The 15,046-nt window shown below is 39.5% G+C and overlaps 1 protein-coding gene across 2 annotated transcripts in view; it reads right to left on the reverse strand.

Annotated features, from left to right (window-relative positions):
• Positions 1-15,046, reverse strand: part of LOC132972473 (FERM domain-containing protein 5) — a 60,012-nt gene that overhangs the window by 14,722 nt on the left and 30,244 nt on the right. For both annotated transcript variants that reach the window (XM_061035334.1, XM_061035333.1), the window contains exons 2-4: positions 4,221-4,325; positions 2,270-2,312; positions 1,309-1,387 (exon numbers count right to left, since the gene is read on the reverse strand). In XM_061035334.1, the coding sequence (XP_060891317.1) occupies positions 1,309-1,387; positions 2,270-2,312; positions 4,221-4,325 (227 nt within the window). The remainder of the gene's footprint in view (positions 1-1,308; positions 1,388-2,269; positions 2,313-4,220; positions 4,326-15,046) is intronic.

Below are 15,046 nucleotides of genomic sequence, written 5' to 3' on the forward strand. Positions count from 1 at the left end.
AAACGGAGAAGTTGTAAAAAAAAAAAAAAAGAAAAATTAAGACAATAACTAATCAGATCAAAATCGTTTTTTTTGTACCGGGGTGTAAACATGTTAAATTCTGCTAGTCAACATGGCATTTACAGAACCTGAACTTCCTCTGATGGCCACTTGACGCTGGCTCTAAAGACGAGTCGATCTCAATTATCCCCCATGTCAAAACTTTGCAGCAGAAATGAACATGACAATAACCAAGCAAAAACACGCGTCGTTCATTTTTCCTCATACAGCAACACAAAAAAAAAACAAACATCTGCTTCGAATGCATAACTGACGGATAGTGACTTTATGGAAATGCTGCATGTTTTATGTGTTCTCTACAATTTTCATACTGCATTGATTTGCTGCACAAGATGTCAAGAGAGAGCCTTGGATGTGATTGATCATTTGCCCCTCTCCCTCCCACCTTCCCCTCTCTGCTCTGCCCTCTCAACTCTCATCATCATCATGTATCACTCTCTCCCCCTCCTCACCTCCCCCTCACCCCAGCCAGCCTTGATTTGCCCTCTTTTCCTTTACACTCCCAATCACCCCCATCCCAACACAGCCTCTTATCTCTTCTCTCCGCTACATTTCATCTCATTACACCTTGGAGAGAGAGAGAGAGAGAGAGAGAGGCCTCCATGCCCGCTACTCATTGATGAATACATGAGTAAACTGTATATGCACACATACAATGTAACAGCTTCCATTGCTGCCAGATAACGCAGAGTGTAGCAGGCTACGTGCTGTTTACTGTTAGATTTATTTGGTCACTTTCACCTTTGTGCAAAATAATATATAAGACGTATGTTACAAGTGTATTGCAGGGCCCCACTCAGAAAGAATACCTATCGGTGCAATATTGTTGTATGATGTTGCTTTTAGTGTATTTTCTTTTTTAAGATCCGAGGGAAGGCTTTTTACATTTCTCTCAGCTTCACAGCTCCTCTTGCAAACTGACTGTGCTCTGTGTAATATTTATCATAATGTTTTAGACAGTACTCAGGCATTTTAATAATGAAGGCCCATAAATAATGTTCCAGACGGAGACATGTTTGCTCTTTCTAAAAATGTCGGAGCACAGTCTGTTCCAGAGGCTGACGTGAAAAAATATCAAAACAATGAATGAGGAGAGGGGCTGTTCACAGGTCAAATAAATGCAAAGTGAAAGATTTGCATCTTTTTTTCCTTTTTGTATTAGCTTAACTGGCACGAGGCTTTTTAGTAGGAGGATTGGAGAGTCCATATCAAGCTATCTGAAGTGGAAGAATCAACAGGAGGTCATACCGAGTGATTTCCTCCTTGAGAGCAGCAGGCTCAGGAGGGTAGAACTTGACTCTCAGACACATGGTGAAAGGAGGCTGAGCTGCAGGGAACAAACGCAAAACAATTAGGGGATGGACAGGAATCCTTTCATTGTAAGAGCTCAAACAAACAACAGCAGATCGAGGGGAAAGACAGCAGACGTGTTTAGAGACTTCAATGAAGGTGAATTAGAGGATTAAAAAGACTGCAGACCATTTGCTGTTCTGTGTCAGTAATTATTGATGGACTTCCACTGTACTATCTTATGCAAGCATAAGATAAGGAAATCTAATGTGAGGTCTTCAATGCTAACAGTAAACATTCAAATATTGTCGTGTAAAAAACAAGAAAGTTGCACATACTATGAATATTCTAAATATTGCAAATGCTACATTATTCAGGTGATTTACTGAAAACATAGAACAGTGTGATGGAATCCATTAGAAGTTGAAGATCTGCATACAAAATTAAAAGTGTGGAGGTATTAATAGAAAAATGTGCTTACGGTGTTTAAAAGTTCAAATACTGCAGACAAATGGCCCCTGTGAGTGCTTTTATGTTATGTGATACATATTTCATTGTTAGCATTTCATATTGTACTAAACTTATCCTCCTCATGTTTTAGGTGTAAATCATTCAAGCTATAAAAACATCTGTAAACTGACAGGAGTTTAAAAAAACTAAATAGCTGCCTCTAAAAATAAAAAGTATAAAGCTGAGTTCAAATAAAGTATCAGTAACTTAAAGTTACAGTTCAAATCATCTGGCCACCTGAAAAACTGTAACATTTGCAAAACACATTTGACCTTTTAATTGAGTTAATAGCTTAAATTATTGATCAATCATCAGTGATGTATGATTTGGATATAATACTACATATTATTTACTCATAAACGTCAGTGCAGACGTTGTTCTGAGGAAACATAAAAATCAAAATACTTACATTTCATTTGCTTTGCGATTGATTTTGTGACTTCCAACCAGTGCTGCATTAGAAAAAGAAAAAGTGATAAGTCACACAAAAACCTTGTTACAGTAACATTTATCTTTGAATTGCCCCCACGGGGACAAATAAAGTTTTTTGAACTGAATTGAATTGAATGTCATCACTCAGCTGACACTTTCAATACCAGTTACCAAAGTGTTCAGTTGTAACTATTGACAGTCTACTTAGGAAACCTGCTGTTACAACAGCATCATTTAAGCAATATGACAAAACTTCACCCAATAGAAAGAATGTTCAGGAGTTTATTTAAAACACCTGAGAGTAGGAACCCCGGATTAGACAATGATCTTCTCCTGCTGGCGACAGATACACCTGCTCTGTGCGTCAAAGGCCTGATTCATATTCCTCATTCCCAACATTGGGAGCATTTTTGCTCTCCGTACTTCCCAGATTCCCTTCTAACCAGCTCCGCCCACCCACAGCAACAACCACCAAAATAGTCCTGAGTGACAGCATAGGAAATGCAGCATCAGCAGGTCTGGGCTCTTGTCTGCAGGACTACATCATGATCTGTGAACATGTGAATACTTCATGAATCAAGCAGTGCTACAACATGCCTCCCTGCAGAAGAGCCTGATGGAACAACCGAGCTGACTGAAGGGCAGCGTGAATAAGAGAAACTGAAGAACACAACTTTTCACTCTGGCCCCACAGTCGTACTATTATGCCTCCAACTCAATCGAATCCACTCAATATTTAAGTATAGCCACACATCACGGCCATGTGAGTATGAAGTCATTGTAAAATGTTTTGGGAAATGCTTCTCTAACCTTCAGAGCTGAGGCTTAGCTGAGAAGATTGATGCCACCCTGACGTCTGTGTGTCAAATTATTAATTGATTAACACTCTGTTAGTACACAAAGAGAAATGTAAAGGCAACAGTTCGTGGTGTCAGAGGGGGTTATTATGGTTATATTATGCTAGGCTAACCACATCCAGACTCCAGCTACTTTCTACATGCAAAGGCACGACAGTGGTGTAAAGGTGTTTTCATTTCCTATCGTCAAGAAAGTGAAAGAGTGAATACAGTATATCACAGCACTGGTTAATTTAACAACCTTAACACCAAACCACAGAGAATAAAAGTGAGCGCCATACTACGATAATTATGTTATAATTTGAACAAATGCAACTGACTTTAAAAAGAATAATACTTATAATACATTCATTGAAAAAAAAAAAAGACTTTACAGTAGGTAAATCATATGTGACCTTTTTTGAAATAAACATTAAACAATGTCCAAAAAGATCTTAATAGGCTTTTAAGCAGTGTTTCCACCAAGCGGTCCGGTTCAGTCCAGTTCGGTACGGTACACATTAATTGGCGTTTCCACAATCAAAAGTTGGGAAGGGTACCAAAATAACTGATCCGTACCGTCCTGCTTTTTTGGTACCATTCTGTTGGGGTGCCGAGCGCACCGATCCGACCTTAAAGGTTGCAGTTAGACACGCTGCAGTACGTTGATTGGTCTAAAGAATCTTTACTTCCTGTGCGACAGCTTTAAGGACAAACACAAATCGTGTTTAAATATCCTGTGGATTTGGAAAGAGTCATTTTAAGGCTGTTTTTGTCTTTTTACGACTAATGTCAGCGCAACCACAGAGACGCAGACCTTCCTTGTTTACTGTGTCACGTTCTTCTTCTTTGTTGAATTTATTGGCTGTCTACACTATGTTGTGATTCTGTGATGTGTAAGGGTTCACTGACCAAACCGTAGCAAACTGAACTGAACCGAGCCTTACTGCTTGGTGGAAACACATTCTTTAGAAACATTATTAAGAAAGTGACAATACATGCTCAAAGATCTCATGATCTCCTGTCATGATGTCACACACACACACACACACACACACACACACACACACACACACACACACACACACTTACCCGCTGCTTGTCTGGATCAACATATCTGATGCCAAAATAGTCTTTCTCCAGCAAGTTGAGGTGATGGCAGATGAGGTCAAACAGATACTGTCCCTTTGCATCCCGCTGTAAGAGAAAAGAAGAAAACTCACATTTAGCCTGCATGCCCACGACAACAACTCAATTGAACATGGTTTTCAAAAAAAAAAAAAAAGATTCAACAAAGAAAAGGCGCCGTCCTGAATGAGAACAATTCCTGCGAGCAGAATGTGCTTTAGATTTCTTTTGAACCATGCCAGAGACATCTCAGATCCATCCAATATTAATACACAACCATCTGAGGTGTCAGGAATAAACCCCATCCGCTGCTAAAGAGGAGCTTAAAGAGAGGATGAATTAAATATTCTGAGATCTCACGGGAGGTTTGGATAATACTCTTCATTGGACCAGACATCATGATGAAGCCTCCCTCAGAGAAACACTAGTGTACATAGTCACAACAGTGTATCTGCATAACCCCCCTGAGCATTCAGGCTCAAAGCAGAACATTTGGATCAGACTGGAACTGATTTCCTTGTCGAGAGCCAACAGTAGCACATAATAGTGTTAGAAACGCCCCAAAGGGAAGGAAACACCTCTCAAAAGATGACAGGACGGAAACATATTTAGTGCTGCTTTTAAACGTAATTTTTTGCCTTTCCCCTCTGGAGTTTTAAAAACCTATGAGGGAAGCAGATATAGAGTGAGTACATTTAGAGCACATCTGTGCAGCACAGCCTGGTAGAGTGTGTGACAGTTGTTTGACTCATCAGGTGCCACACTGTGCAAATGAACGTCAGTCACAACAAAGATCGAGGGGGGAAGTTACACAATTCAAATGTTTTTGTTTTTTTTATTTAAAGAAAAACTGCTTTCTCAAACCTTTGAAATCGAGCATGTATCAGAGCATATTTCTAAAAGATTGAGGTAAAAAAAAAAAAGGTGGGCGAGATGAATCAGTATCAGGAAGACGGCAAGCATCAAACCCGAGGACCACTTCAGGGTTGTTACCGTCTCCCACCATACCGGGGAAACATCATGCCCTCGTGTAACATCACAGATTAGTCTCAGTTGGGGATTTTATGGAGGAGTGCCTTCAATGGGTCAGTCAGCGCTCACAAACGCATCATGATGAGTCACTCTGTTAATGGGCATTTGGAGAAAACTGTCACAGGGAACGGAAATAAGTTTTTAAAGAGTATAAGCTACTCCTCTTGAAAACTTTATACGAGTTAAACGTAGTTATTTAAAGATGAGCTGACTCATATTTGACACATACCAGGGGGTCAAATGATTATGTGTTGTGATTTGATGCCTGCAAGAAACTTTTAAACTTTTAAAGAAAATTGTCTTCGTATTTCTGGCATCCAACTGCAGTTTTAGTTTACTTGAGTGTCTCTTGTCAACCTTTATCCATGCTCAACCGTCAGTTTTCTGCAACAAAAAAAAAAAAAGCCCCTCAAAGGTCAATGTGGGCTCCCCCACCCAAATGCACCCAGTAAGAAATTCAGTGACCAGCATGGGGCATTTCCTTATTGATAAGTTAGACACTAAAACAAAGCTAAAAGGAGTGTGAATAGTGAAGTGAACGATGTGTGTATCTTAAACAAAAAAAGACTTTGCAGAAAAAAGAAAACTTGTGATTGACAACAACGGTTTCTGTTTGTAAAGTTGATGTTCCTGATGGAGGGGGGAGGGGTGAGGGGGAAACTGGTATTGTAATGATGCAGATTTGTTATACCAGACTGTGTCCCTTTTTGTGAATACCTCACATGCAGGATGCTCGGGTATGATTTAATGCTTTCTGAGATTATCACAATATTTCTTTGCATAAAGGAGAAATGTGGCTTGTTATTGGATTTGACTTGAGCTAAATCATGCATTTAGGATGAGACTGTTTTTTTTTTTTGGTTTTTTTGGCTGATCAGAGAAACGATGTGATCTGTGACAAAAGCCTGTGATTTGTGATCCATGCACCTATTATTGAGACAGCATCTTTACAACACAATGGTGTAAAGTAAGTGCAGAATGAGCAGCCAATACAATTAATCAATTAATATATATATATTTTTTCTTTTTAATAAAGATATAAATCACCCGGCAGAAGCCATATTCATGTCTATGTCTAACTAATCTCACTTGTTAGATTTGTGACGAGCAGTGATGGAGACTCGAGTCTTCATTCTCATCATATAGCATGAAGAGGTCGGCTCAGGTCAAGGTTGGACGACATGCCCCTCCTCCGTCCACTCTCTGTTTGTTTTCCCTGTGGCAGGAGGTAAAAGTGTCACCGCAGTTCTGTTCTCCCTGTCATTCCTCAAGCCTGCAGATTACAGGCACTTCATTAGGACAGAAGCCTGTCGATGCCGATCCTGTCCTTTTAACGCGCAGTGACTCTCTGGGAACAAATGCTGATAGGAGCTCTGATCCGAAAGGAAGCTGGCCTTTCTCTAGCTCGCCCCCGACGGGCGGTATGGGTCTCGCCACTGTCACTTCCAGATCATTCCCTCCCTGTTACATCACTAACCAATGTGGCATCCCTGCTCACTTATAGGGCCTTGATAAAGTGAAGAAAATGAGGAAGGAAGGACATTTTTGGTGAGCTCTGGCACATAAGCCCATGTTCATGCTTTGGTCAAGGATCACAGATGCATGAATAAAAAAGTACATTACAACACAACAACAAAAGACATAGCATGTGTGGAGATTTAAAAATGGATGTTTTAATAAGGATGCGTTAATCTAGGCATTCAAAGCTCTGTATTAGCCTTGTGTTCAGCTGTTCTTAAATATCTAACTTCCTCTTTAAAAAGCCCTGTGTCAAAGAGTCAATCATGAGGATGTTTCAGGAATAATCGTTAAATAGTTTTTCAATCATACATAAAGTAATTCTCTTTAAAGAGTAGAACACATAACACACAAACAGGACAATGTAGGCTAAAAGTAGTATATGTTAAAGGTGTAAAGCATGTTCCTTTATGTAGATTTGTCTTTGTCTGAGAACCTCTGAGAGCCAAGGGGAGAGACAAAGACAACCAAAAAAAAAAAAAAAAAACGGTTCTGTATGGAGAGGACACACTGAGTCAGGAAAGACATCTGCTCTTTTGTGGCGTGGAAAGAGCAAGTTTGTTAGTATTCAACAGAACTCCAATCTACCTCCCCCCCTCCCCCCCCCCCCCTTTTCTGGATCCCCAGTGCCCCCCCCCCACCTTTGTCTCTGCTCCCAACAAACACAGCTGCATTATCCACCGCCAGTCTCTGTCTAATTACCAGATTTAGGTGAAACCTGCAAAAAAAAAAAAAAAAGGATTTCCAGAACATTTTCCTCGACTTGATTGGCATCTCAATGAGGCCCAACATGAACCAATTGAAGAACAAATGCATTGGTTTGAAACTCGTTTTCAAACATCCTAAATGCATGATTTAGCTCAAGTCAAATCCAATAACAAGCCACATTTCTCCTTTATCCAAAGAAATATTGTAATAATCTAAGACAGCATTAAATCATACCCGAGCATCCTGCATGTGAGGTATTCACAAAAAGAGTTATAAAAAATGAAATGCACATGATGAATAGATCAAGCCTTAAACAAGAAAGTGAAAGCTCAGGTTAGTCCTTAAAATCAAGAATTCTCAAAGCAAGCTTGAATTAGATGAGTTTGTTTTTCTAGAAACTAATAAAGCATCATTAAGATCTTTATTACTATTTTTCTAGAAACCCATCTTTTCTACAACTTAAACGATTCAGTGTTTTTAATTGATTAGACAATAAACAGAAAATTGGTAACTACTCAGATCGTGTTTTTTTTGCAAAGGAGCCTTCTTTCTTTCTCCTCTTCCAGTATCTTCAGTGTGATGATTTGCTGCTTTTCTCTTAATCAGGACAAAGTAAACTGAATTTCATTTGGGTTTTGAATTTGGGTCAAACAACATATAACATAAAAAAATACCACAAAGGCACTCTGAGACAAATTTGTCACTGTTTATTTAAACATCCATATTAATGTTTGGACCAAAAGTTGAATCAATAATGAAAACCATTTGGTTTAATTCACAAATTTGTATGAAATAATCATATCGTTATTTAATCTCACTGTATGCTTATTGGGACCAACAACATCCAGCAACTATATTATCAACAATATCATATTTGACATGATTATTTAGGTTGGTTATCCATAAAAACAAATGTATGTGGAGTGGAGAGGGCTTAATGCAGTCAACATATTGGTTGAATATTTTTAATCAAGAAACATTTTTGCATTTTATTTCCTTTTCAAACAGTTTGTGACAACTGCTGTCCAAATATTTTTGGAGATGGCTCACAAAACAATTAGAAAGATCAACATAGCAGTCCTGTAACACGTGAGCCAGGGGCCTCAGTATACAATGGACACTTTCAGATTAATCATTAAAATGGTCTCCATGTCACCCCAGGAGCACAGACCATTAATAAAAGATTGAATCACTTTATAGAGAGAGGAGTAAGAACATGATGCCATTGACTGCATGTTTGTGTGTGTGTGTGTGTGTGTGTAGTGTGTGTGTAGTGTGTGTGTAGTGTGTAAGGCCAAAGGTACATCGAAGAGCCCTGAGGTGATTTCTTTGGCTTCATAAGTAGATTGCTTTCTTTTGTCTCAGGAGGATGAGCGATTCTATTGGTTAATAAGTCAGAGCGATTCAGACTCCTGACCCAGCTGTGTGTGGAGTTCAAGTCGTGGCCCTGCTCGGGAGCAACGGACAACCACTTACAGTCGATAGGAAGCTGACTTCACAGCACGTCATCAAATCACGCCTGTTCTTTTAAACAAGCAAAAAAGGCCTCTCGGCTGGTTCTTAGAATACATCTCGCACCATAACAATAAAATGAGGCGTGTCATTGTGCCATCAGTGCAAAAGAGGCAGAGCTCTTAATGACTTTGTGAGTGCAAATACTTAAAAAATGCAATTAAACTAAATGCTCATCTCCCTAAGGTGTGGGACAAATTGATCAGCATGCGGTTGGACATTTGTAGCTCCAAGGCGGTTCTTAAACAGGGTTGTTAAAGGAAACGCAAGCCTCAGCAGAAGACGGAGACGCGGAACATGTAATAGATTGTGACAGAAATTGTGAAGAGTGATAAAAAATGCTTCATCGTTAATAAATATAATCATCACTCATGATTCAGGGCGACATCGACAAAACGATTATCGCGTTGGAGATACGCCCCGAGGAAACAATAAAACATAAAAGTGTAAATTGTCACAAGCAAGTCGACCCGGAGCACGCAGAGAATTACGTTTTTCCCCCACATCATATACAGAGAAATAGAGTTGTTTTACTGCACACACACAAACACACACACACACACACACACACACACAGATGTAATGCTATGCACTTGTAATGACTTAAGATGATGCTGAGAATAAGGGAAAGATTCTGCAGCACATCTCGCCAGGCGAAAAAGTGGGCCATCAAAACATGACGGGAATGTGGAGGGATTTGCCCCAGAAACGTAAGGAATCAAGAGAATAAGTACATCAGAAGAGAGCTGTGGAGAGAGCGATATGCGATAATTGCTTTTAAAGCTTCTCAAGCAGAAGAAAAAGCTTGAATGGGAGCAAAGTGAGTTGACATTTATGGTTTAAAAAAGGGGGCTTCATGAGAGAGGAATATTATTATTCTATCAGTGAACGCAGAAGCATCTGTTAAGATCTTATAAAAAAAAGGATTTACGATGTGTCACTGTGGTGTCAGGGAATTCAATAAATGTGTGATCAACGTGTTTTCAAACAGCAAAGATCTAGAGATCGATAAAAGCAACCAAACGCTGTGTTGTAGGTAAACCCTTACTCTGCTACATTGGATTAAATTGTGCTAAACTCTCAAATATGTGATGGATGTTTAGAGACCTTGTTCAATATTTCATGAAACAAGCTTCTGCGTGTTTGTCTGTTAATGATCTGGGATTCAGGATGTTGGGGAATTACTGTAGAAAACCAGGAAATAGTCCAATTATAAGTGTTAATGAACTGTGTGATGAAGTCAAATAACGAAAAACTGTAAAAGACACATGCTGTTCACTCGAAGGTGTTTACGAAGGTGTCTCTTCGCTGCTTCATCTGCAACATCAGCAAGTCACATCTTCCATTTAAGATCTGTCAGACTGCTCTGTTCCTACTGTTGTAAATACATTATACATGTAAGTGGGCAAAATGATTTTGTTACTCATTACATCATAATTCATTCAAGACAAATACTCTTTAATGCTCTTTGTGCATTTTGTAATAGACCTGGAAACCCATCTTAAACTGGTGTCTGCTAGCATTTTAAAGCCAGTCACAGATTTTTTTTAGCGAAACTAAGGCCCCGTGTCCACCTATTGTTTTTTTCTGAGCACAAGCATCTTTTTTCAACTGTTCACGATGAGTAAAGAGCGTTTGCAGCAGCCCGCAGAAAAAGGCGCAGCGCCCGGCGTCTTTATTCTGAGCGCTCAGCCTTTTTTGAGGTCGCTCAAATTGACAACTTTTCAGAAAGGCGCTGTTGATGTCAACGCTACTCTTTTCCAAAAGTATGATATTCCCCCGTAGTTTTGCTGCCAATGGATCGTCTCTTGTACCCACATGCTCTTTGCGCCGTGTCTGAAGGAGTAAAAAAACGATCTCAAACAGTTGTCAACAGACTGTTGTCATGGCGACAGGACGGACGTGCGTTGCTTTTCTAACATTCTCAGCGTACAAACGCCTCGCACAAGAGCTCCTGAGCGCCACAGCCAGCGCTTTTCTGCCCGGAAAAAAAAAGAAGTCAGCCGTGCTGCATGCTAACATGCTGATGCCCAAGTGTAATATTTACCATTTACACAAATGCTGTGTGTCGGCCTGCTTGCATTACTGTTTATACCCAACGTCATATTCATGAAGTGTCACCCAGAACAGCATTCAGTCAAGTCAAATCAAGTAAAGAAAAGTCAATGTAAAATGCTGTTCTCTTCCTGTACCAGAAGATAAAAAGAGGAAGTTCCCTCGAAGCTAGATCCAAAGGCAACTGGACTGGTTGAAGATCGTCTACAATTCTACAATTCACATAGCAGACGCTTTTATCCAAAGCGACGTACATCAGAGAGTGAGTACAACACAAGCAAGGATCTAGAAAAAAGGGAACAAAAAGGGATCTTGAAGGTGTTTCACCTCCGTCAGATGGAGCTACAAACTGAGAACCTACACAGACAGGAAGTTCCCTCCATCACACCAGTGGCTCTAGATGTGTTTGTCTCACATGCCTGATTGAATTTGTGCCTTCCTCCAGGCAATATGTCATTACACCTTCAAACAACCAGTGATAGATTTTAGTGCCAGTGTGTCACTGTCACATCTTTCTTCTGTACTCACAGCTGAGCCTTTTGGGTAAACTATCCCAAAAGATACATCATGTAGATCACAAACTGCAGAGTCAAGGTTGACACAAGAAATAACCAAACTAAATGATTTTTTTTTTTTTTTTACTATTCACACCTGTGGCTACTATATTTGTGCTTTTGGATTTGTTCCCTTCATGAACAACGGTTAGGTTTTTCTCACTAAAAAGTGTGACAAATACCCCCAAAGCAGAATGAGCAGCACAATTGGTGTCATGGTTGGGATTAGCATATAAACAATGCTTCATTTTTTTGGCAGCTGCACAGCTCTGGTGGTGATGTAGCAGTTCAGCCTCCGCCTTAGAGCAGTTAAAGACTGTCGCCCAGTTACTTAGTGCAAGCTAATTCACACCTGATGAAGTCCCAAGACCTGACGTTAAATCCCATGCACCTTCAACCTCCACATGAAATAAGAATCAGGAAGTCATACAGCATGCCATATTGTCATAGATACATCTAGGTTTAGCCTCGAGGTATGACACTTTGCACTGGAAATGCACATTCGTTTTGATGACAAAGACTAATTCACACCTGCATTTACTCATGTGTGTTGTGTTTCAACTACAATAAGCACTACACTGTTGGGTTTCTTTGCAGGGACAGCTCTTAATGCATCTGAGTCTTTACTATTTCATCCATTTCATTAAAGGCATTAAACGACATAAGACACCAACAGAAACTATTCCCGAGCAGATTCAGAAGTTCCTTAAAAAACGACTCTTCTTATTGGTCTCCAGCTATAACTCACAGTATGACAGCTTTCGGGCTTTTTTGTAAACAATGAGGCGACCAGTTCACTCAGCTCAAGCCTCATCCTCTTTGCTAAAGCTAACCCCCCTGTCAGGAAAAGGCAGCTGGAGCTTACCAGGCAGTCTTCATCCCGGGCTCTGTCTCTCCAGCCTGCTGCGTCTAAAATATGCACGGGCATCCACTGGGCCTAATTCTGTTCCACTACAACTGCACCTTCTGCTTGGCGTGATTATTTGTAATACTACTGTGCTGGTAATGCGAAAAACTCCATTTTGCTAGGGTGCACACTCGCTGGCTTCACCACGAGTTCTCCCTCTCATTGTACTGCCGATGAACTCTGATTGCCTTCCCGTGTCTGTGTGATTCATCCGCACATTCACAGACTCCATTTATAAATTACACTTTGTTTTTCTCTGCTTTGATCACACTTCACTGTTTGCTTGCGTAGCTGTCCTTGTTGCCCCTATACTTAAAGAATCTGTTGATACAAGCGGTAAGCTGGTTTGTGCCTCTTTCAATAAACTGCTGCATCCAGATCTTTATCAAAAAGCTAAACAGAAACAAACAAGGTTTTCAGAACAAGCAAATTGACTCAAAAATATTCATTTTTTTTACTGTCAAAGTGTCACATCCTTCTAGATTCTAGAGAATTAGAGAGATATTCAGCTGCAGCCTTTGCTATTGTTGTGGACATGAAGTCACAGTAAAAAAACATTAATAGGGACTGGCCTGCATAATTCAGCAATATGTACACATACATAGTAAAAATGCATCTTAAACATTCTCATTCTGGATAGCATATTATGACCATTCTCAGCAGATTATGCACTGCAGAACAATAACTTTGTGCTGTTTTTTTTTTTTCAGATATCAGCGAAGAATAGAAACCGTTGTGTGCTTGGAAGAAGCTTTTCATGTAGGCCTTTAGAGGTCTTTGTTGAGTGTCACCCCTTCTCTGTAACAATAGGTTATTTAAATGTTTTTATATCTATATATCTTTTATTTTATTTCATTTGCAAAATAAAAAACATATAAGATAGATAATATAGAGGGCAGGAAGAGGCAGAAAGCGCAGAGGGCTAATTTGAAGCCTCCACCTCAATAATGATAAAATACCACCAAATAAAAAAACACATGATTTAACATACAGAAAATAATATGTAAACAAATGTGTTGAACTAATAATAAATAAATACATACAGTTACATTGACACTCAAACAAATAGTAGAAAATGTGAATGAGGTTTATGAAACCTGCACTGTATGCAGTGTGTGGGTGTTAAACATCTGTTTATACACCTTACTGACATCAGAGCTAATACTACTCATAAAAAACTTACATTTAAGTCATTCAGATCAATACATGGACAATGAGTGAATTTAAGAGAATAATCACAACCTCCGGTGTGATTAACCACAATTAACAGTTCTAATCAAATGACTGCTCTAGAAACCTAAAAAATGTTTTATGACAGTATTAATAATAAACTGTCTTAATAAAACCTGGAGTCTTTGGTTACGTGATATGACTAAGTTCATATACCGCCAATTAGTCATCAAGACACAGTGAAGATACTGCTGCTTTCAAGTCGAGGGGAAAACGTCAAAGTGAGCAAGAAGAGGCGAAGGCAGCAGAATCCTTTTGAGTGAAATCAAGCATTTCTGTAGTGAGTGGGCGAGAGAGAGAGAGAGAGAGAGATTGGTCTTTCTGGCTCTTCTGATGACTTTGCAGTGTGGACTCTCAGAGGAAGTCATTGTCAGTCAACCAAAAATAACTGAACTCTCAGTATCCGGCAGTAACAACAAAATATAGGTTATTGTAGAGATGTTTTCTATATTACATCATTTTATGGTTAATAGCACACACACAGAGTATTTAACAGAGTGTGATATTCAGATCGTAAATGTCCTTCTGTATCTTAATAGATATTTAGAGAGGTGAGTGATAAAGAGTTGCTTCATTGAATAATATAACTGCATTCAGTATAGATAGAAATGTATCAAAGTACTTCATTCATCTTAATAATTGTTGTGTCAATCATCGAACTCGTCCAGAGACAAAAGAGAGATAGAGACTTTTGTCCAAACAGCATGACAAAAATCTGCATCGCAGACAATTTCATAATGCCTTTAGGTATAGAGCACAATATCTTCCACCCCCAGAGCTGTCAGTTATGTACACATCAGAGTTCTTTAGTTTGACAGAGACCATTTAATCTGTTTGATAGCTGAACACAATTTGAGCACACAATGAAACATGGTGTTCTTTTGTATTTGTTGTGGTTGGAGGGGTTGTCAAAAGTTGTGGATTCCTCAATAAAGGGAAAAAAATTGATTACAAAAAAAGATGTTTTTTGTAATGAAGCGGTGCTTCTTTGTAAACTGCACTTGGTTGCCCCCTCAGTGTAGTGATGCAGTACACACGGTGACCTCCCACATGTTTGTAGCTCTGATTCCAACATGCCAGAGGCACTCAGTGTACTGTGCATCAGAGTCTGTTTAGCCCTCTGAAGTAAACCACTGCTGCTGCAACACAGCAACACAGATAGTTTTGAGTTCCTGGAGTTACGATAATGAGTACACATTTGAATCTAAATGTGGTGTAGCAGCTCTTGTGTGACTGGCAGGCAAGCTTTTTGATTGACTGGTGGCTCAATCTCT

This window comes from Labrus mixtus, chromosome 4, assembly GCF_963584025.1.
Source record: "Labrus mixtus chromosome 4, fLabMix1.1, whole genome shotgun sequence".
In the NCBI taxonomy this organism is placed as follows: Eukaryota; Metazoa; Chordata; class Actinopteri; order Labriformes; family Labridae; genus Labrus; species Labrus mixtus.